The 23,707-nt window shown below is 48.4% G+C and overlaps 1 protein-coding gene across 6 annotated transcripts in view; it reads right to left on the minus strand.

Annotated features, from left to right (window-relative positions):
* MPZL1 (myelin protein zero like 1) overlaps positions 1-19,805 on the minus strand; it is a 28,374-nt gene extending 8,569 nt beyond the window's left edge. Inside the window, exons 1-6 of one of the 6 annotated variants that reach the window (XM_081026552.1) lie at positions 19,577-19,804; positions 5,632-5,798; positions 2,748-2,961; positions 1,889-2,021; positions 1,186-1,222; positions 653-713 (exon numbers count right to left, since the gene is read on the minus strand). In XM_081026552.1, coding sequence (XP_080882678.1) covers positions 1,198-1,222; positions 1,889-2,021; positions 2,748-2,961; positions 5,632-5,798; positions 19,577-19,667 — 630 coding nt within the window. In that variant the 5' untranslated portion in view covers positions 19,668-19,804 and the 3' untranslated portion in view covers positions 653-713; positions 1,186-1,197. Of the gene's footprint in view, positions 1-614; positions 714-1,071; positions 1,223-1,888; positions 2,022-2,747; positions 2,962-5,631; positions 5,799-6,627; positions 6,727-19,576 lie in introns of those variants that run through there. The other 5 variants (XR_013991765.1, XM_081026551.1, XM_081026548.1 and 2 more) reach the window with 5 other exon arrangements.
* Positions 19,806-23,707: the final 3,902 nt, after the last annotated feature.

Below are 23,707 nucleotides of genomic sequence, written 5' to 3' on the forward strand. Positions count from 1 at the left end.
CACGCAGGCTGAACTTTTTTGGGGGGCACAGGAGTCTTTAACAAGCCCGAGCTCATAAGTAAATCGGGGAAAGTGAATGCCAGGAGGTAACTCATTAGGAATGTATCATCAATAGAGCTTATGTCTTTTATGATATACAAACATATACATTTTAAATCTTTATAGAGTTTGGGGAGGATCATATTTAAAGTGGCATTGCTAAGACCAAAGCATACAACGCATTCTGCTAACTGTGCCTTCTCTGAAATGGGGCTTATATACCTCAAACCAAAATGGTTTAACAGATATTCTAACACAAAGGGGTCTCCATCATTAATAATACAATCGATATACGACACACACACACACACACACACACACACACACACAGACACAAAGGCATTTTACACAATGAACATATATATTCAGATAATCACAAACCTCTGTGTAACCTGACCACCCCATTTTGTTGGGACACTATGACAACATGTTTCTAATACAGACACGTGACATATTCGTGGACAGACCATAATAGCTGTTGTGTTAGCTCAGAGCTAGTCAGTTAGTTGCCAACAAGGGACATGAGCTGAACACACACACGACTATTAACAGCAATGGGCAATGGGATTAGTTACCATGTGTCTAGTGGGAGTGGAAGAGGAGACCCAGCCCTGTTAGAGGCCCAGTGTGTCGTCTATATCAGCTTTTCTTAAGAAGTAGAAGATTAGCAGGACCTGATCCCAGGACACCAAGGTAGAAAAGGCGGGGGAGGGAGAAAAAACCAAAGGAAGAAGAAGAGCAGCGTTAACCAGGCCATGCAGCATTCTACAGCACACTTTTCTGCCCCTCAATTAACCCCAAAGCAAGAACTACAGATACTGGCATGTCAGCACCCTGGATGAGTCTCAGGTTGAAAACCAACACTCCAGTTACAGTTCATCAAAACACAGTCACCATGCAAGGGGCTAGACAGTCAGCAGAACAGAGGCATTCCAAGCCAGTGGGATCTGAGTTTGACACTCACACTCGTTAAAACACAGCACTCCTAAAAACTAGAGCTGCAGAGCCCAGAGAGAGAGGTTCCCACCGTCCACCAGCCCGGGAGTCTGGGGCACGCAAGCCTCAGAGCACAGCCCCCTCGGGGTGGGTAAGGGAGGCCCGTGCTCGTGCTACGTCCGCTGGATTCCCGCCTCCACTCTGTCTTACCGCGCGTCCTATTTAGCTTATGTGGTTAGCCTTCCAGCTGGAGTGGGGAAGAGAGAAGGTCCTTCAATTAGACACACACCCTGTGCTCAAGTGTGTTCTCTTTGAGAAGCCATAAACAAAGACAGTCTACTTTTCTTTACTGCTGGTACATGTAGGTGTCCAGCCCTCAGTACCCCAGTTTAAATGAGTCCAGCCATGCATTCATGGGTGAGCAAAGCCACACAACTGCCAACAAAACTATAAAAAGAAGAAGCCCTGTGTCACTGCACGGGGGCCGAGGGGATGTCGTTTATCAGCACAGCTCTTCTGGACTAGTTTTATATTTGCCTAACTGAAAACAAGAACCTTGTGAGATGACTGCCAAGAGCTGAAAATTAAACCCTAAATTGGGTAAGTGACGTCTGTGGCTTAACTCTGCCCACGGCAGAGTGGATGGTATTGAAACACAGAGCTCAGACTGCTGAACAGTTCACGGCACGAAACCTGGGAAAGAAACTGTGAAATGGGGATTAGTGTCATGTCCCACACTTCCTCGCAGGCCACTGAGCTCTGCTTGTCCGAGTTGGAACACCCCCTAAGGAGACTGCCTGATTCTGGCACAAAAGCTGATTCTTCACAATTCTTTTTCCATAAAAAATACCAAAGTTCATATAACACTTGATTCCTTCCCTCCAGCCCTCCCCGCAAAGGCCGTGTTTCGTACCCAGTGTAATCCCGTTTAGAGTTTCTCCTTCTGTAGAGGACAGCCAGCACCATAGTGACGAGGAGAATGACACCTACGACCACCGCAGTCACTGTACCCACCACCACCCAAACTGGAAACACGGGCAAAATCTCTAGAGAGAAAGAACAAAATAGTGTTACATTGCATTGCAACAGAGAAGAAAGGGAACCTGACTAGATTAATAAGCAAGGGTCTCCCTTTAGCAGTTATCACACCTTCCGTTATCATCCAAAGTATGAGATCCTAGTATCTAAGTGAAGGCACACAAATGTCAGCTGAGGAAGAATGAACTCCACAAATAGGCATGTCGACACACACCATCCCTCTGGAGGCGCTAAAATGAAAGGAACACTGGGGACAGGAAGTGACCTTGAGCTACTCTCCAACAAAGCAAAACCAGACACTAGAACCTGCATTTCCTGCTTAGTCACAAAAAGGGGAAGAAACAGCTGTACTGTTTTTGCAAACATTAAAACTTTCTCCTAGAAAATATCAAAACAGTATTAAGCTTCTCTCCCACTGCTCGGCCCATCCAACCACAGTGAATGTGGTCTTGCTTCTAATTAACACTGAAAATTAACGTGGCCAAAGTCAGATCAGTGGGTTTCCGACCAGCTGGTTTATAAATGGAGAGATGAGACAGGCCGCTCCGGTTGGAACGGGCAGCAGTGCCCGGTCCCCAGGCATGTGTGGTAAAGCCCAGGTCCACATAAAAGGAGGGCACAGCTGTATGGCAAAATGCTCCCTTCAAACACACCCTGAAATGCACCTCTTGTTCTCTAATTAAACACGACATAAAGGGGACTACATCATTACTGCAAAAATACTCAGGAAGTACCTTTCTCTACAACATAGAGCCGAATGTGTCCTGGCTGGGCGACAATGTCCGGAGGGTTTTTGACATCACAGATGTAGGTGCCATTATGTATAAACTGCATATTTTCTATGTTGATCGATGCGTCTTTTTTGTCGAGGTCTCCCGCCCAGCTGATCCTGTCCTTAAATGGTGGGTAATTCCCGGGGTACACTTGCCCTTGGGAGTAGTGGAAAAACTGCAATTAGAAAGAAAAAGAATACATGAGCTATTCTCAAAGGCAGAAGTTCTAAGCTCTACAGCAGGCATGCTGTGAAAGGTTCTTTTAAAAAGACTTCACGCAGAAAGAAACACATTGTATTATAGATCGCACGTGGAATCTAAGCCAGACAGGAGTTTAGACATCATGGGGCTCAATCCTGTTTCAGTTGAAGAAATAAACTCGAGTATCATCCCTCATCCTCTCGATATCCCAGTGAGGTAGCGAATACCACCCCTATTTTTATACATGAGGAAATGGAGCCTCAAAGGAGCCCCTTGCCCAAGGTTACCATGGTAATAGGTGGTGATGCACTGTTTAAGTCAGGACCATTTGCCAAGCCAGCGCTCTTGCCAGGACACCACGATGGAGCCAGTGAGTGCAAAGGTTTCGGTCTTAATTCACAAAGCTTACCATTAAGATACAGAAAGAAGCCTAAGTATCACAGATCAGTTAATCCGATGGGCTTCTCCCTCTTACTTAATTAGTTTCCCATGGAACAAAGGAACACGGCTCAGACAACCCAAAATGTTCTCATCTGCCTTTGAAGGTTCAACCTTCAATCCCTTTCCCTTTCTACTCTCATTCTCCCCTAAGAATGCAAAGGAACCCATTCCTCTCGGTAACTGCCAAACCCAGGACCTGGGAAGGAGGTAACGCTGCCTTGGGGTGGGTAGGAGGTGTGTTGGGGGGGTGGTGCTATCCTAATCTTGGCTTCAATCCAAGCAGCTCAGCTGGAAGCTTGATGACTTTCATGGCTGGGGTGACAGTGGGGCTAGGAAGAGAAATCAGCATTAGAGTTCCACTGACAATTCAAATAGGACAATTCAGAACTCTCTGAGCACACAAACCCCTGTGCAATCGCATCCATTCCTATAGATTTACTGACCGTCTATATTTTGTTAACTCCCAAACTTTCCTCCCTACCCATAGTGTTCCCCTGAGCAGGAAGACTCCTCACCCAGTTGCCTGCTCACTTCACCACCCAGTTACTCCGCCCCCCATCTTGTCCCCCTCTCCTATGAACTTCGTCTTCTACCTGCGTCTCACCTTGACTGATGGCTACATCCAATCTCCTAAACCACAAATTTGGAGGAATCCTGGATTCCTCTATCCTCCTTCCCACCCAATTAATCTCCCAAGCCTATCAATCCTACCTCCTACATTTCTCTCTTCTCTATGTAATTCCCACTGACAATCCTGATCGTATGCCCTCATCGTGTTGGACGATGGGCTCGTCCGTCACAGGCCTCAAGCTCCTCTAATCCATCCTCCATAATGCCCAAAAGACCACTGAACAAGAACAACAGCGCATCAGTAATAATGATAACCATCTATGAAACATGTACCCTGAGCTTAACATCACTGGCACGCTTGCTAAGAACTCTGAAGGCTCTGAGCTGTCGCCCTCCTTGCAAGTCTGCCACAGGTTCACAGATACTGGCAGAAGACATGAGAGTCCCGTGAAGTCTTCATTCCCGTGAAGAAGACGTGGAGACAAAGGGCCTGATTACTTCAGAGACAGGCGGCAGCAGGTTTTTGTCTGTGGCCCTTGCCCCTCAATTCCCACACGGATGGCCTGGAGGGGCTCAGGTAGATGCAGTGCACACAGAGCCTTTGTGTCACAGCTGAGCCCCAAGCTGAGGGAACTCAAATCTTTTATAACGGGCAGTAAGCCCACCTGACCTTTGCCCCAAAGGAAGACATTATCTCTCCTATACTGGAGAGTAAGCAAACCTGTCCGCTGTTCCAGAGGACACACCATTGCTGTCTTCCCAGGCTAATCACTGTGCAAGAAGGGCAGCCAGTGTCTCTGCTGGCAAGATGTGCAGAAACATGAAACACCCGTGGAAAACAATGCTCTGATGCTTGTAACTGCCCTGCAAGGCGAGACTCGCATGCCAGACGCTCACACACAAAACGCCCTCTGTGGAACGTTTTATTATCTCCATTTGACAGACGAGAGTCCATGTTTAATAAGCACCCACTGCACCACCAGCACTCATTTCGTTACTGACTAACCTGCCTTTCAACCCTCTGGCCCTGCATTTCTGTTCTGCTGCTCACCTTACAGTGACGTCACTGACATGCCATTCCTACTCCTAATTGCTCCCTGAGTGAGAGCAGAGATTGCTTTACACATTTCTGAAGAACCTACAGACCCACTGTACGGCGAACGCCCAATGAATTTTGCTGAATCATACAGACTCTAGGATAAATCAAGAAACTCATAATTAAATCAGAAAGGGGTGGGGAGAGAGAGAGAACAAATACTTGAAGTACGAATAAAATGGGGCAGGTGGAGGCTGAAAACATGCAGGATAAATCGTGATCAGAGTCAACAAGGTCGGTCAGGGCTGCTCTGTGGAAAAGATCAATTCCAAAGTGGGATGTGACGGTGGAAGAACTGGGGGGATGATGGCAAGGCGAGAGTGACCCACAGACCCAAGGAAAGGAACGGCACGTCAGAGATGCCGAACTTATTTTTCCCTGGAGAGTCTGACGCAAGAGAAGGGCCCCGAAGTCTGTCACCGATGCCAAACTCACTGGGTTTGGAAGTAAACAATCAGAAGAACACATCACTAATTACAGACCCCAGGAGAGAAGCCTGTGGGGTGGGACTCGCCAAGAGCAGTGAAACACTCCTACCGACACGGTGGTGTCAGCCCCCTCTGGCTGGAAGCTCCAGGAGACGGTGGTTAGTGTGCCGGTGGTGTTAGTAGACTTGAACTTGCATGTCAGCTTCCCTTGGGTCCCATTTGCCACGAAGATTTCCTTTGGCGTATATACCTCCAAAGCTGACACGCCAGTGGTCACTGGAGAGAGAGGAACAGGAAAGCTTAAGCGCGGCATTTAGCATGAATCCCACAGTGCACATTCGAGCAGAGATGACAAAGAAAAGATACAAGAAAATTACTAGAAACATACAGGAAGCCGCTGCCATTGTGTACGACACATTCCCAGCAGAATATTCTACAGCCAGGTATTTCTGACAAACTGGATATGCTGCTGACGGGCTGGGGTTTTGTTGTTGTTATTGTTGTTTTAGTAAGACGCTATTTTTACTGGTACTACAGTTTATCCATTCACTTACTGAAGGACAGCTCGGTTTGCTTCTCTGATGGTCTGTTGTTAATAATGTGGAGGCCATATCCTTACTTCTTTAAATAGTTCTCACATTCACCTGTTACATGTCAATTGAATGGACATTGAACTTCTCCATATTTAAAGCAATGAAAACTATTCTAGATAAGCTATCACTTCATTTTAAAGCCATGTTTATTATTTAACTGAACCTTTTCCTGGAAAGGATTTAAGGCAAAAGAAATTGCATATCTTACTTTCATTAGTGGAATCTTACCTCCCATTAGATTTCAGTGTGCTAGATACATGTGGAGTCGGGAAATAGCTGACCACACTGGGTCACATTTTCATTTACCCACTGAGTTTTTTCAGTTAGCCTAAGCCCAGGGAGTAGTAGTTAAAATGTCTATCACTTGGAATATAAAAACAACTCTTTTGTTAGATCTATAATCAGAGGCAACCGCAGGAAATATTAAGGATTGCTGCTGGAATTAAATAATCTTTACTCAAAAAGAGGCATTTTCATGGACTAAATGAAGGTTAGAAGAAAAAAAAACTTACTTGGCCTAAGACTGGAAACAATGAGAGCTAATACAGAAAAGATTAAAAACACCCATCTTCAAAATAAGATATTTATTAAAGCAATAGTTTCGAGAGAATCCATATCTACAGCGTTCCAATTATTCTTAGAATGTAACAGACGAGCAGAATAAGGAGGGCTATTGTCACCCGGGACTGAGGGTCATATTCAGAATTTTTTCTTCCCGAGGTCTTAACTCTGAGTCTAGGCCAAGGAGAACGAGAGTACTCCCCCAGCTCTGCCAACCATCTTCCAAATGTTTATTCTCAGGACACAATGAGCACTTTTGGCTATTCTTTTAAATAAACTGATAGCCACACTACATCAAGCAGATTTTTTCTGCTAAAGAGGGTGGATTATTATTATAGGGAACAATGGATTATTATTTGTGGTCCAAACCTCAAAACAAGCCCTTCTTTTACACAAGAAGCAAACAAAAGGCGTCCCTTGCTATTGTGGGTAGGCAGAAAGGCAGCCCCGGGGGCACTTGAGTTCAAAAATGAAGGACAGAGCACAGACTGGACTACGTAACCAGTTTATTCCAGGAAGCAGCTCTGGTTTGAAACCCTTATTTACTCTGTGATTTCAACCAGTTTTCTCCACAGTGACGAGCACTGCAAGGAAAGGCAAGCATGGTCTTTAAAGTCAGTAAATAAAGTTTCTCCAACCAGTACTGCCACATGGCCTGCTTGCAAGACTGTTACCCTGAGACGTGATATAAAGACAGAAGCAGGCCAAGGGTCCAAGTTTAGAGCCACGAAATTCTGACCAAGGAGACTAACCAAATCCCTAAATGGCTTTTAGACAACCTATTGAAGACAGACTTAATTTAATTACGCCGCCGTCTTGGTCCACGCCACCACCATCGTTGACGGGTTATTTCAGTGGCTTCTCAAGCTGCTTCCACCCTCACCCACTTACCTGCAACCGATCCACAGGGAGGCCAGAGATCTTGTCAAAATGCAAGTCAGATCTTACCACTCCTCTGCTCAAAACCCTCCAGGGTTTCCTACACCAGCCAGGATGAGGTCCAAGTCCTCACAGGCCCAGGAAGCCGGCATGACTAACTCCTGGCCACCCCGAAGACCTCCGCTCCTAGCTTCCCCTCACACATGCTGCAGCAGCCCCGCGTCACCTGTCTCCTCTGCCTGTGATGAGCGCCCCCAAGTACAGAGACTATTAAGCACAGAGGCTGGAGGTGTCTCGGGCAATCGTGATGCATGAGAGACGGGGGGGCGGGATCGATCCACCGTGTGAAACACTGAGAGCCAGGTGCTCAGGGGACGCCCTTGCTGAAAACTGCCTGTGTCCCTCATGCACGTAACAGACCCTGAAGTACAGCGCCTTCCGACCAACTGATGGAGCATGCATGGCGTCGGTAGGTTTCTCCTGTGTGGGTAACGAGACTGACTAAACACAGGTTTGCCTCTCAGACTCCATTCCATGCAGCTCAAGCAAGAGATGACTTCACTGGTCTCTGAAACAATTGGGAATGGGTTGCTTTGTCCAGACTTTATTTTTTAAGTGACTAGGAGTATTATGGAAATATATAGTAGAATCACTGTGGAATTCACATGGCGCGTCTTCAGAGTCATGAAAGAGAGTTGTTTAGAAGCTCGTTAAAATGGCTAAACTTGCAACTGCAAGGAACACTGAATGGAGAGAAGCTATTGTTCTCATCTATACCAGGCCTCCTTCCTGCCCGCTGGAATCCAGTCCGGGTAAGGTATTAAATAGATTTCTTCTAGGCCTAAGATTTACAATTAAGGGATAGTGGTAAAAATTGCTGTGAAAAGTAACTCACAGATGGGGGGAAACATCTCCCGTTGAATCCTGGAAAAAATCAATTGCCTCAGGAGTAAAAACAGAAACGAAATGAAATAAAGAGATTAAGCAATGTACAAATATTTTTACATCCTGCCAACTTTGGATTCTGAGTTACATATTAACTTACATATAAACTTCAAAATGGTAACAGGATCTGAACTAACTTTCTTCCTGGGTAAGGAATCTAGCTAAGTTACTCTAGAGTTCAAAGGGCGAGAAAACAAATAAAAACAGCCCTTCCTTGTAGGAGACCAATTCAAGTGAAAAGAGTCTGAAAAATCATTTCACAAGTTATCAAAAAGTCTGTGCCATTAACTCCCCAGGGGTCCTTTCGATAGTCAAATATGCCACCCAAAGCTGGACCCTCTTTTGTTTTGGATGGAGAACCAAAAGCATTTAGGCCAAAGCAAAGCAGATGGAGAACACAAAACAACATTCATCACAACCACAAAGGAAAAGGCAAATTCAGGAGCGGTCTGCCTACGAGGCTAGTTCTGACAGGATCTACTTCAATAGTTTGAATTATTGAAGTAATATAACAGAATGCCTTCCCACTAATGTGTCAAGATGATCTGACTCCAAGAGAATTCAAACTCTCACACCACAAAATCATTTGAAATACACTGGACTAGCATTATTACAAGCGAACAAACACTTTCACAGTCTGGACGGTGCATTCAAAACTGTTATCAGGGGCGGCCGCATGGCTGAGTTGGTTAGAGCGCCAGCTCTGAACAACAAGGTTGCCGGTTCAATTCCCACATGGGATGGAGGGCTGCGCCCCCTGCCACTAAGATTGAAAACGGAGACTGGACTTGGAGCTGAGCTGCGCCCTCCACAACTAGACTGAAGGACAACGACTTGGAGCTGATGGACCCTGGAGAAACACACTGTTCCCCAATTAAAAAAAAAAAAAAAAAAACTTAAAAAAAACAACAGGCCAAACTGTTATCTAACGAAGTAACCGTTTGTAGAATCCCACTGGTAAAAGCCTCATCCTTTGAACAAACCCTGTTAAGGTTCTCCTTGAAATTGAAAGAAGGCTTTTGTTTCTAAAGTGTTTTTTGAAACACGCTTTGATGTTGGTAGTATATGCTCCTGCTTCAAAGAGTACAGTCATGCCGTTCATTTAAACAGCTTTCTGGCCTACCTCGTTGGCTGCTGGTACACAGCGATAGTCTGGTTCTGTAGTATGTCCTGACACGAGCATGAATATGAGTTTTTACATCATACTAAAAGAGACAAACAGAAGAGAACACTGAGCACCAAATTCAGACCAGTGGTTATGACTGGAACAGGGTGGAGGGGGCTGGATGAAAAAGGCACACGCTGAGGGTAACACTTCATTTCCTAGGCTAGTGGTGAGGGCACTGGAGCTCATTTTAATGTTTCCTCTGAAAACTGCACACACACACACAGACACACACACACACACACACACACACTTGACTGTCTCTCTCTTTCTCTCTCATAGACACGGGGGGGGGCAAAAAATGTATGCACATGACTTGTATTCATCTTTTGTGATCGGTATATCCTAAGTATTACAATTTCAATACAGTTTTTTCTTTCTTAAAATGTGTATACATTTTTGGGGGACACTCCATATTTTAGTTTTCATAATACAAAGTGCTGTTTTAAAGAGAGAAAGGCAGACATCAGTAAAGTGATAGATGAGACTGACTTCTCTGATTCCAGAATGCTCCCGGGAGAGCATCAGCCCATGACGCCCTCACAGCACCCATGGGGACGCCTAAAACCAGGCGGGATAAAGCAGAGCCCCCTGCTGATGAGAGTCAGTGGGACAACGCAGGTGTCAGGTGGGAGACCTCACAGCCCTCCTAGAACAGGCCCACCTGGCAGCAGAAGTGGGCGCCATTCTTCCAGCGGTCAGGGCTCTCTCGGACCTCCCGCAGCTGGACGGCACGAAGTGAGGGGAGGCGCTGAACGTGCTCTATTCAGCGAGCCCTAAATCCTAATAAAGTAAGCTTTTCATGTGTCAGGAACACAGGCCTCTACACTCTGTCTGAAGTTATGCTTCAGGCCTCAGTCTAGAAGTGACTTCCTCCTGGCATCCGCCCCACCCTGCGCCTCCCCCTGCCCCATCCTGACCTTCCCTTGTCGCGGCGTCTTCACTCTGTGGAATGACCGACTGTCGGCAGCCAGGATGGCGCAGAGACTGTGTTCACCCTGTCCATTAGTACATTCTTGTTACCTCACAAATGCCTGCCTTTTGTCATGTGTTCAACAAATACCGTTTGAAATGAATAAATGAACGAGTGAATAAAAGGTACCAAACAAAACTCAGATAAGCTAAGCCAGAAAAATGACATACTGCACCACAAATGGCTTAACTAGAAGGTCCCCAAACAAACGGCGTTTGCAGAGATTACTCCAGGTCAAGTGTGAATGCTGACACTATGTCAGAGGCGGCTCAGGTAGGTTTACTCCGAGAGTCGTCTTCCTGTTTGGATGAGGGAATCCCAAAGGAGACTCATCTTTTGAAATGTTCCGTACAAAAGTCCAAGTACTTTTCCGAACCCACAGGATCACCAAACTCCTCTCAGAGCCAATTTCTTCCACTCAGGATGGATGACCAGCTGGCCACATCTCTATCCTCAACCTTTTTTGCACCAACAAAGATCTTTCTGTTTCTGAAATGAGAGAGATTCAAAAGGCCCTGAATCAGGCCAGTCATTGAACTAATCATTTGACTCCATTAGGCTCTGGCATTGCTTCTTTGCCCTCCTCTGTGTATGTACTGTTCAGCGTTCTTTCCTGCTACTGCTTTCCTTTTTTCAATCAACCATTCATTCCTGCAAACCTCGCTGGGACTCAGCCTCTGCCCTTACCGGACTGACAGTCTCGTGGGGACGAGTGCAGTGGCCCTGGCTGCGCAGCTGCAGAGATTTTACACAAGCCAGGACATCCACTCAAGACCAAAGGCAAGCAGTCACCACATGCCACAGGTGTAGTCAACCTAAGCTGTGTCTTCTGTATCGAGTCCAAACATTTCTCGGTTCTTAGCAAGCAGATGAAAATGCGAAACTCTCGGCAAGAAATCAGATCCTTTTAGTTCTGACAGGTCACCGTGGACTGAAATGCTCGGCATGAAGAACGCACGTTGAGAGCTCCGGGGGCGTTCTTATCTGATACATAACAGACTTACGTGCTCATGCTCATGCTTCCTACTTTCCAGGTGCTGAAGTGGCATGTGAAAATTCTATTCAAGCAAAAGACCACTGGACCTTAAATCTACCTTCCGCTGCTCTCAAATCCTATGAGAAGGTCTACCGTATGTCAGAAGATACCTGAACCAAAATTCAAACCAGAAAAGGCCAATAGAAAATACTAGAGCAACAACAGAACAAGAGATTGGAAAGGATATGCCCATGGCTGATGGCCAAGAAGGGTGTTCCTTGCCTCCAAAATAGGGCAAAAAGAAACGAAGCAATGGAAAATGACCACATGTTGAGAGCTTACTGTGGGTTAAGCGCCACTAAATGATGGTACATTTATTAGTTTTCAACAACACCGTTGGGTATTATCCATTGGCTAGAAGCTCAGACAGGCTAGTCACTTAGCCAGGCAACGTGAAGCAAACAGTTCAATCTAGAACCTTCTAGCTCCAAAGCCCAGTGTTGTTGTTTTTTCCATTACGCTCATTATCCCGCTCTAACAGGATCCTTTCTTCAAACAGAATCTTATGGGAAACCAACCCAATGGATAAAGGAGATTAAGATAGTTTTTACCTGCAAGTCAGACAAGAGGCATTCAGAACTTACAATAAGTCAGTCCCGGAACTACAATACAGCAAGCACACTGGCCCTCAACCTTGGCTGTACATGGGGACCACCCAGAGAGCGTTCAGAAACACTGATGCCACTGAGACTACCGCAAATACTCTTGTATGGTGATGTAATGGTAGATACACGTCACTACACATTGGTCCAAACCCACAGAATGCTCCACACCGAGTGACTCTACCTAACGTAATGATGGGCTCTGGGTGGTGACGTGTCAGTGTAGGCTCCTTTACCATAACAACTGGGCTGCTCCCGTGGGGATGGGGATAATGCGGGAGACTGTGCATGAGTGGGGCTGGGGGAACATGGGTACACGGTATATGGCTATATAAGCCTTCTCTCAATTTCGCCGTGAAAAATAGTCTATTAAAAAATTACTGATGCCTGGCTCCTGTCCCTACCTCCAGGGCTTCTGATTTAATCAGTGTGGAGAGTGGCCTGGGCATCAGGGCTTTTAAAAGCTCCTCAGGTGATGCTAAACTTATAACCACTATCTAGACAGGTACACTGGCTCGTGAAATATATATTGGTGCACGTGACTGGACCTCACTTTTTCAAAAGATGAGGGCAGTGCTCTATTACCTTCTTAATCACACACTTATGAGTTTAAGTGCACACACAGAAATTACAAAAATCTGCTGTATTCTAAACAATGCACCCACTGCCGCAGTCAACGTGCCAGTGGTCTCCAAAGAAGCTGAATTACGTATATTACTTTGGATCTGTGCGTGCTGTTCTTTATAATTATCTTAATGGTTAAAAAGATACCTCAAAAACAAACAAACTGTACACCAGACATTTGGAAGCTCAAAAGCACGGTTGCCAGAATCCCCTGGGAATCTAGTGAGGAGAGCTTGAAAACCACTGCTCGGCTTGGTTTTTGAGAAGTTCGAATTTGGTAAGGGGTATACAACCAGAGTGTGCTGCCATGTCAGCCTGAAGCTAGACACAGACTAACCACATAAACACGAGGGGCGGGGGAGTGAATTTTATGGGGAAGGAAACACCTCGTCCTTTTTAGAGGTGTGGACAGGTACTCTCAGAGCCACTGCCCATCTCTCCTTTGGGCAGGTTCTTAATAAAATGCCGACTTGTCCACACCAATTTCTTATTTCGAACCTAATTTAAAAGCTTCCCTACTGCTCCCCGAAGCCCCGTTCCTCAGCATGGAACATTAGGCTTTACAAGGTAACGTCCCTCTTTGCTTGCTTTTCACTGGGTGAGGGCTGTGGCTGGTGAGCTGGTATCAGCTGGCACCTAATTCTTCAATATGCCACGCAATGGGCATGCCTCTGGGCACACAATGCGTATACTCACTCGGCTTGGAACGAGGCCCACCTCTGAAACGCTGCAGACTCTCAAACCCGACTTCGGTAAAGCCCTCTCTGATCTGATCGGACCACCTCTTCTGCCCCACGACCCGGTATTTCTTGTAGACTCTCCGGGGCTGCAGTCTACAGAGGCGACACCTTCCCGCGAGAAGCAAAATCTTTTTGGCAGTGTCTGCAATCCTCTCAAGCTCCTTACTAGACTCCTTCACGGGTGAAGCTCCATCTTACTTGGTGTCTGTGCGTCCAACATATAGGAGACTTCCTGGCAGTCAGATAGCTCTCAAAGAACACGGAAGGAGTAAACAGACTGATAACTGCTGAATTTTTAGGATTCCTATAATGTGAAGTTATGGTTAACGAAACGTATACGCACCTTTTTTTTTTTCTGAAACAAATGAAACAAACCAGCTTGCCCTTAAATGGACACCAAACCCCAGTCAAGCTCTCTCTGACTCTTAGAAAAATCTGGCAAAAGAGTCCAGTTAACCAGCACCCATTTATCCCTGCCAGGAAGAGTTCAGAGTGTAAATGCTCACCCCTGGACAGGAAGTAAAAGACGCGAGAGGAATGGAAACATCGGCCCCTCCCTGTTGAGATGCAGGCTTTGTTAGAACAAAACAAAAAAAGGTAATAACATCAATGAGACAACTCATTTATTCAATAGCTAATATGTGCTGGGTGCTATGTGGGGGGCGGTCTCATTAGGTACCACACATCAACATATACACGTCCGCAAGGATGTACACAGCAAACTCTAAGCACCTACTGTGTGCGCGGTCGGGCGCAGTGCAGGGTAGCCGTCCAAACACGGACTACATGCCATGGGGACTGCGCTTTATTTCCTGTTTACACCACCTTATCATCCCGAAGAACGTTCCTACTAAAGCATCCCCCTAAAAGTAGCAAATGGACTAACTTTGAGGAAAGGCACTTGAATTTGACCTGGAATTGAGAAGAATCAAGATAGACACTCGGGAAGGGCATTTTGCAGAGAGAGAAAAACATGAGATGATGATGCTTGCAAATGAATTATACAGATTAATTTGGCTGGAGCAGGAGAAAACTGTCAAGTTGAAAATGTGGAGCATTTGAGATCTTGCGCCCCGGCATATGTCCCTGGTTTGGTTCATAAAAACTAATAAAAATTGAAAAACAAAATGTTGAAGACGTAGGCTGAGCACTTGGGACCCAACCCTGTGCAAAGTGGGCACCGCTTTTAAGCAGGGCAACACGGTAAAAGTGGCCCTTTGGGTGGAGATGTGAAGAAACAGAAAGAGGAAAGTGGCATTTAGAAGATATTTTCCCAAAGAACTGACTAAACACATTACGTTCCAGATATTGTGCTAAGTACTGGAGACCCAAAGATGCATAAGGTACAGTTCCTGCATTTAGAGAGACGATCATATAAAGAGACAATCTGCGATAAAGTGAGGGGGGGAAGCTGAGAGGCAGGGTGCTCGCCCTGCCTGGGGAAGTCTGCCCAATGGGACTGCACTTGAGATGGGAAGGCTACACAGGGCTAGACAGGTAAATAAACGGGGAGAAGGGTAATCGGGAGGGAGGGTGAAAACAGCACCCGCAAAATCAGAGACAAACCAGATTAGCACGCAGAAAGGTTGCAAACAATCAATGAAATGTAAGTAAAAGACATATGCATTGAGCTAAGGGCTTGAGCTTTTCCTACAGATGGTGGGGAGGGATGGAGAATCTCAGCAGAAGAGCAGCACAGCTACATTTGCCCAGGAGAGACCGCTCGGGCAACAGCTGAGAGGGCTGACCTGAGGGGAACATGGCTAGCCCTGGGGGCACCCATGACGAGGCTCCAGCAGTAACGGGGACCAAAATGACGGGCGCTTGACCTGGCACCGGAAGAGGTGGACTCACAAACAGAAGGAGCACATCGGCAGGGCTCGCACTAAATCCTGGGAAGGGGATGAGAGAAAGGAAGGACTCCATGGTGCTCAAGTTTTGTCTCGAGTGACTGACTGAGAGAAAGGCACGAGGGACAGTGGGAAACCACGAGGACACTGGCCAGTGCGTGAAGGGGAGGCCCAATTAGGAAAGGAGAGATACATGGGGCTGAGTTTGGAACCTACAAAGTTCGAGGCAAAGGGGTAAGTCTGGGCGGCTTGCTCCACAACAGTGCCTCCTGATGAGGGCAAGGCACCATCCTGAGCCTCGGAGGGTGTCAGCCACTCATTCGAAAGGATTCGTGCTGGGTCCTAGCAGGAGGGAGCAGTAGGAGAGTGAAGACCACACCCTTAACACCCCCCACCCCCCGCCAGGAGCAGTCCGAGTGGGTGGCACCAATTCTGCACTGTAGTGAGGATGGCTCCAAACAGCAGCGTTGTCCCTCCATACCATCAGTAAGGATCGGGCTTCCTGGCACACCGTCACCACACAGAGGAGGAGGACATCGGGGGATGCCTTGGGACAGTGAAAGGACTCTCTGTAAACACTTAAGGCAGCCTGGAAGCCTCCCCCAAAGTGGCTGGGGGTTACGAAAGAGAAATTCTACAGCACAGCAGAGTGGTTGCAAATATACGCTTTGGAGTTGGAGCCCAGCTCCACCATGTGTTTACTAGGTGGCCTTGGACAAGTTACACAGCCCGTCTGAATCTTAGCATCTGCCCCCGTAAAACGAACAACAACAATAATCACAGAGTTGTAAGGAGGTGAGATATGCATACAGATTGCTTCCCAGAGGCTGGGTATATAGTAAGCGCTCAATAAACGAGGGAAGATATTACACGAACCTAGTTTTATGTCCAAATTCCTATGAGCAAAGAAACAGGAATTATACCTGGCTGAAAATAGATAGAAAGATCGATTGATCAATCGACAGACAGACAGACATATCATCTGTGTCTATCTACCTATATAAATAATATACGCATAAGCTATTTGAAAATTTCTCCCTAACTACTACTCACTTACTCACTTTCTCTCTGCTCTTCTTAGCCAGTTGGAAGATTTCAAATGTTTGCATTTTTAACACCCTTTTCTCTTAGGAACCTGAGTCCTTTACCTGTATTTCCCAGCAACACCCTTTGGAGGAAGGTATATACCACTTATAACCTGGATGTGGCTGGAGGATGAAGTGAGACACAGGGTCCCCAAGGACACCCCAATTGCCAAATCCAGTGAATTCTTATCGTATTCAACCTCTCTTATCTGACACCATTAACCACTTTCTCTTCCTTAAAACTTCACTCTCTGGGCGGCCAGATGGCTCAGTTGGTTAGAGCGCGAGCTCTCAACAACAAGGTTACTGGTTCAATATCCGCATGGGATGGTGGGCTGCGCCCCCTGCAACTAGATGGAAAGCGGTGACTAGACTTGAAGCTGAGCTGTGCCCTCCACAACTAGACTGAAGGACAACGACTTGACTTGGAGCTGATGGGTCCTGGAAAAAACACAGTTACCCAATTAAAAAAAAATTAAAAAACAAAACAAAAAACCCCCTTTACCCTCACTTGGTTTCCAAGACACACACTCTCCTGTCCTGGGTCTGTCTTGGTTCTTCTCTTACTCTTCAAGCTTCCTTCTCGGGGGCTTTTTATACCCTACAGCTCTATCTTTTTAGCCCTCTGTTATTTCCTTCAATATACTCTCCCTTGGTGACTTCATTTAAGCAATGCATAGTCTTCATTACTATCCACACACAGCTTCCCAAATCTGTATTTCCAACCAGAACCATCCACCCTACTGTCACCTGCCCATTTCTATTGCGGTGTTCAGCAGCCTCTTACACTCAACATATCCAAAAGAAACTTTATCACCATCTTCCTCCAACACTCCTGTTCCCTCGGCCCATATTCTTCCTCTGTGAAACGCCCCCCTTTCCAAAAATATGCCCGAAACCTTAGTTAGGATCATCTTACACAACTCCTTTCTCAAGCCCGTGTCAAATCCATTTCCAAGCCCTATCAAATTCACTTTCACCAATATGTTCTCCCTTCAGCTCCCACTGCTTCATCCTTGTCTGGATTGTTACAATCACCCTCTGGTGTCTTCAGCCTCACACCACTCTAATCCATCCTTCACAACTGCAATCCTTCGCAGGACTTCCCACAGCCTCTAGGATAAAATCCAGCCTTACCAAAGACAAACAAGGTCCTTTGTGAGTTAGTGCCTCCGGCTGGCTGTCCTGCCTCAGCTCCCACCCTCTCTCTTAGACACTCCGACCTCCCACCACAGCCACCGACCAACACATTCATTCATGACTCTGTCTATACTGTTTCCTCCCCCCGTGCCTACAGTGTTAGCATCCTTTTCTCCAGTGGCCTGAACGTGGTCCGAGATAATGACCTCTATGTGCTCTCACAGCACACCATTATTGAAAGACTTCTTACATTGCTTATGACACTGTGCTTCTCCCGCTCAACTGTCGATTACGCGAGGGCAGGAATCTCCTTCCTAGAATACTTGTGGTGCCTAATGCTGAAAAGGTGCTTCGTAACTGTTTGCTGAATAACAGTACCTAGATCCAACTCAAGAAGGTTTCCCGTAAAACATGAACTGCTACGTACAGTATCCGTGACCAGGAAAAGGTGACTTGGCAAGAAGAAACATTCAATATTTTTCTAACACTAACCGACAACATCAGATGTTGACTTTCACATACCAACATTCATTACTGAAGAGCGAGGTATGGCCAAGACATATGTCGCTATAATTGTAGTGATTTTTTCGTATTACTATCCCTTAATGTGTAGTTTTTCAGTTCTGCTACTTCTAATACTCTGAGTTTAATTAAGATCAAGTTGACAGTCTTGTTCTCAATAGCAACGTCTGACCTCTCCTGCATAACAGTGCTGTCCGAAGCACACAGGATTTCCGAGAAACTTTAGATGTAGTCTATTTCTGACGTGTTCACTTAAAACACAAATATGACCACTATCACCTACCAAAAAAAATCCCCCCCACTTTTTAACCCTCTTTCTTCTCAGATGAGACATTTATACAGCATGGACTGAATCTTAGCTACACAAAATACATCTTCATCTGTGACCCTCCCGAAGAAGGTAAGGGGATTTTCACGTTTATACTTTATGACCCTTGGAGTCATAGGTTAGATGATGTTTTTCCTGGTTTCAAGGTTACAGTCAGGACTTCCCCAAGAAAGGAATTAATGAGCCTTACTGTGATGCAACTGGCATTTCTGCAAAACAAAAGAAATGAAAGTCTACGTGTTTCTTCGAAGTTGGCCCTCTTTGGAATAACCTTTACTTAACCACATCCTGAGACTGCAACCAGCGTTCTGCTTCACACAACAACCCAAAAAAAAAATGTGATTTTTTTTTTTTCTAAAAGGAAAAATGTGCTTTTTAAAAGTCCTCTGTCTTGTCAAAGGAGGTGAGTCTGTCCGGAATCACGGACTTGACGGAATCCTTCTGAGCCCGCACTTCGGCGGGAGCACCCGCCCCCTGCATCCTAGCCCTGGGTACTGTCCCCTCGGTGCTCCGCAGACTCCGGAGACGAGACACGCAGGGCTGCGGGGCGCTCCGACCCCCGAGGCGTAAAACACGGGTCGGAGGGGGCCGGCAAGGGAGCTCACTCGGCGAAGCAAAGCAGGCGCTGAAAACGAGGAACCGCACCAACAAAGGCCCCACCGAGGAAACCCTGGGACTTTCCAGCAGCTCCCGGAGGGGGAGCAGGCAGCGCCGGGGTTCCCGACCCGGCTCCCGGGCGGGCCCGGCGCCCCGGGGTCCGCGCGCGGACAGCGAGGGGGCTCGGCGGGGGCGCGGGGCAGGGCCGCCCCCGGGCCCCGGGCCCCGCAGGTGGGGCGTCGCGCCTCCCCCACGCCGCGCGCGGGGCTCCCGGGGCGGGGAGCGGGGCGCGCCTCCTCCTCCTCCCGCCCGCCCGCCGCGCTCCCGACCCGCTCCCCAGCCCCGCGCGGCGCGAGTGCGGCCCGGCTCCCCGCCACTCCCGCCCGCGCCCCGGCCCGGCCCGGCCGCACTCACACAGCCCGAGCGCCGCCGTCAGCAGCGGCCACAACCAGCGCCTGCGGTCTGGGGCCGCAATCACCGCCCCGGCCCCGGCGGGCGCGGCCATCCTCCTCCGCTACAGCCCCGCCGCCGCGCCCCGGGCGCCGCTGAGGTTCGCTGGGCTCGGGCTCGGGGCTCCACCTCGCCGCCGCCGCCGCCGCGCCCGGTGGCACCTCCGCGCCGCGCCCCCGCTGCTGGCCCCGCAGTGGCGCTCGCCCTCGGCCGGCCCCGCCCCGCGGCCCGCTCATTGGCCGGCTCCGCGCCCCTTGAGCTGCGCGAATGGAACACGCCGCCTGTCCGTCACCCGCTCGTGTCTGGCGAGGCCACGCCTTCCAGGTCCCTCCCAGGCCCCTAGGCCCGCGCTGGAGGCCGGGACCCCGGCTCCGCCGCCGACGCCCGGGCCCTCTGCTTGCGTGGCTGTCGGCCTGTCTGCCGGGCTCCCCTCTGGGGGTCCCAACCCGCAGATCTCGTCATTGTCTCTCCTCGCCGCGGGTCTTGGCCAGGGTGTCCTCGCGTCTGTTTCCGCTCTTCTCGGTTTCTGTGAGCCTCACCTAAAGAAAAACCAGTTTATTGACCCCTCCCCCCCCCAAAAAAGGGGTGGGGTACTTTGGGGGGAGACTTGTGTTTCAGTCGTCCAGAGAGCACACGTCTCTTCTTTGCCCTGGACCCGAGGCCTGCCGTTTGCCTGGATTACATCATGTACGTGTTGCAATTTGAGAAATCTCGCTGAAAAAAGGTCTCCATCTTGCCTGCATCTCCTTAGGAGCCCCGCTTTTGGCTCAGGAAGGGGTAGGAACTGCGAACTCTCTCCTACCACCTGGAACGCCAATGACTGTGCTTTTTGTTTGGTTTGCTTTTGCAAACAAAACGTCCCTCCATTTGTCAATAAAAATTGGGGTAGTGCCTCTCCCTGACTCTGAAGAGCCCTGGCTGGCCCTGTTCAGCTCGGGCACTTGGGCCCAGAGCAGGGCCTGCCACTTACTAGTTGCCCAATCAAAACTGAACAGCGTTTGGAAGGACCCTCATGAGAACAGCTTACGAAAAGGAAAGAGGCAGGAGGGACAAAGGTGTGAGAAAGATGAGGGTGAAGGAAGAAAAGGAAAAATCCAGGTGGGGGGCCCATAGAGTGAGGCAAAGAGACAACCCTGAGCTCACTAGGCTGAGCAGAGGGAGAACATGGTGAGAGAAACCACAAGCAGCCGCGTATTTCAGGGTTTTGCCTAAAGTCAATCTTCTTTTAACAGTTTTCCTGATACTTTGGCTGTTTCAGCCCACAAGCCTTTTTGGACAGGAGAGTCATAGTACTGTCAGTCATCCACTGCTTCACGACGGAATCCCTCCTGAGAAGTGTGTCGTTAGGTGTTAGTCATTGTGCGACCATCCCAGAGTCACCTGCACAAGCCTGGGTGGTCCGGCCTACTGCACACCTGGGCCAGGTGGAGCCCGCTGCTCCTGGGCCACCAGCCCGCACAGCAGGTCCCTGCACAAAATAACACGAGGTTCGATCCAGCACAAGAGAAAATGATGCCACCAGGAGGCCTTGAGGTCCTCAGAGACACAGGTAATGTGCAAAGCCCCCCCCCCCCCCCCGCGGACTGTGGTGTACCAGGTGTCTGAGGCCACTGCCCACGTGACACGGCGCACTGTCTTACAGCCACCTTTCCGGCGTGGGAAGAGTACGCGCTAAAGTAACGCTAACAGCGTGGTAAACACACAGGCCAGGAGCAGAATCGGGCACGGTCAAGCGTTGCGCACCGGACAGGAGTGGATGCGCTGCACTCTTACCTGACCCGCAGGGCAGCAGGTTCCTTACACCGGCATCCCCACAGACACGCGCGAGCGTGACGTGCGTTGCTTTACGACCCCACGCTCGCCGCCACCCGGCTACGCTGGCACCAGGTGATGGGAATCGTTCGGCTCCACATGCACTTAGGGGCTCGCCGGCGTCTCTGTGGCCTGCACTGACCCACACGTCGTGCTGGGGCACCTGACGGTCCTCCACGGGGTGAGTCGCCCACTCGTTCTTTACCCTCCAGGGGTGGAATGTGGGCAGGGTCTGTTGCGTCTTGTGGTGGTGAGAGAAAACTCAGGAAAGCGGGACAGCGCCGTCCTGCCCTGTGCCTCCCAGCAGGGTCTTTCTGTCGGGCGTCTGGAACGTCCTGGGTGGGAAATTCAGTAACTGTTTTGTGCTGTGCACGTGGAAACACCTCACCTGACTCCCAAGAAGCACGGGGTCGACAGGTGTGGACACACAACGGCTGAAGTCGGTGTTTTGAAATGCGGGAAGAGAAGGGCGAATGAAGGGGAAGCCCAAGGCCAACGGGGCCAGTGGTTCTCGGAGACACAGGTCAGGCGAAAAGACTCCCCGCGGACTGTGATGTACCTCCACTTACACACGTCCCTCTGCTGAGAACCACTGGCCCACGAGGGTTCCAGAAAGCTGCGCAGAGGAGGCAGCGCTCGAGGTGGACCCTAGAGGGTGAACACAGGGTCCCCAGAGAGAAACAGGAAAAGCAAAGTCAGGAAGGGGAAAGCGGTCCCAGGTACAAGACACAGTGGGTAAATCCTGTGGGACTTGAAACTCCAAGGGGGAAAGAGAGATGCTAGGAAAGTAGGCTGTGGTCATGTTCTGAAGAGCCTTGGGTTGTCTTTGTTCTCTCTCACACTGTATGTGTGCACATGTGCATGCGTGCGTGTGTGTGTGTGTGTGTGTGTGTGTGGTGGGGGGAGTGGTGAAAGGGGAGTGACATGTCCAGATCTGTGTTTTAAAAGGGTGACCCCTGCAACAGACTAGTGAAGAGGGCACAAAATTAGGTATTGGCAGTGGGGGGTGGAAAGACAACACTGGAGAAACAGTTCAGAAAAAGAATGACAGAACTGGGCATAAATTGGATGGAAAGTCTAATCAAGAGAAAAGCATCCAGAAAGACAGATGTGACCTCCAATTGCTAGCCTGAGAGGAGAATGATGCTACCAGTTCCCAGAGACTAATATCCCTGGAGGGGAACCTGGTCTGTGGGGAAAGCTAATGAGCTGGGCTTGGACATGGCTGTAACTGCCGAGGACACCCACATGGTCAGCCAGAAACCGTCAGATGTCTAGGTCTGGAGCCCAGAGAACAGGGGCAGTGTGATCATGGAACCTGAGCCGCTGCAGCGGCCAAGTGTTTCCACAATAAACAACATCAGACCGTCAGTAGATAATAAATATTTCTTGAATGACTAGATGAATGAATGTTTATTGAATTAACCTAAAGAAGCTACAAGGAAAAAAGTATCATGCAAGGTTGTTTTAACCTTGCACTGTGGTTTCTGATCCTTCTGTAGAGATAGTAAATGGGGGGGAGGGGGGGATGCTTGAATTCTAATCATGAGTGTTAGCCTGAGGATCTCACTGGACAAACCTCCTCCTTTTCAGATACCTTCTTCTTCCTTCAGGAAGAAGTCCAGCTCAAGCAGTCCAGACCATACAGTCGAATCGACAGAAGACTTCCAATCAGGTCAGAAAGGTCCTTGTTAAAGGGCTGCTTTCTCTGAAAAGCGTGGGCTCCTTGGGGAGAATTTTCCCTACAGAATCAGTAATGAGGATAATCGCATGCAGAGGCCTTTGGGTAACAGTTATCTGTGCACATGGCCTCCCAGACTTCCTGTTCCACACAGCGCACAATAATTGCACTAATAAGGAGGAGTTTGTCTTGGGAACATCTCAGGACTTTAAAACTTCTCTTAATAGAGATAAGATAAGGGGCATTCAGGAGCATCTGGTGCTGACAAATATATCTGAGCAGAATTTTCTAGACTTGGAATTAGTGGGAGAAAATAGGAAGAGGGTGACAGGCACCAACATTTCCAACAGATTTTTGTGATTGTGGTAGAATCCTCTCCCACACCCTGTACTTTCACGGGCACTGCGTCTTTTAAGATCTGTTGCCACAGGCAATTGGAATGCTGTGTCTGTGGGTGGTGGTATCAAGAGGTTCCTGGAACACTGAGAATTTGATGAATATCAGAGGGAGTCAAAGATGAATCCCAGGCCACAGCCCAAGAAAGATTTGCCCGAAGCTAAATCAGTTTCATTAACATTTCTGTAGGAAGAACATATTAATCC

Source organism: Rhinolophus hipposideros (assembly GCF_964194185.1).
Source record: "Rhinolophus hipposideros genome assembly, chromosome: 19".
Classification (NCBI taxonomy): domain Eukaryota; kingdom Metazoa; phylum Chordata; class Mammalia; order Chiroptera; family Rhinolophidae; genus Rhinolophus; species Rhinolophus hipposideros.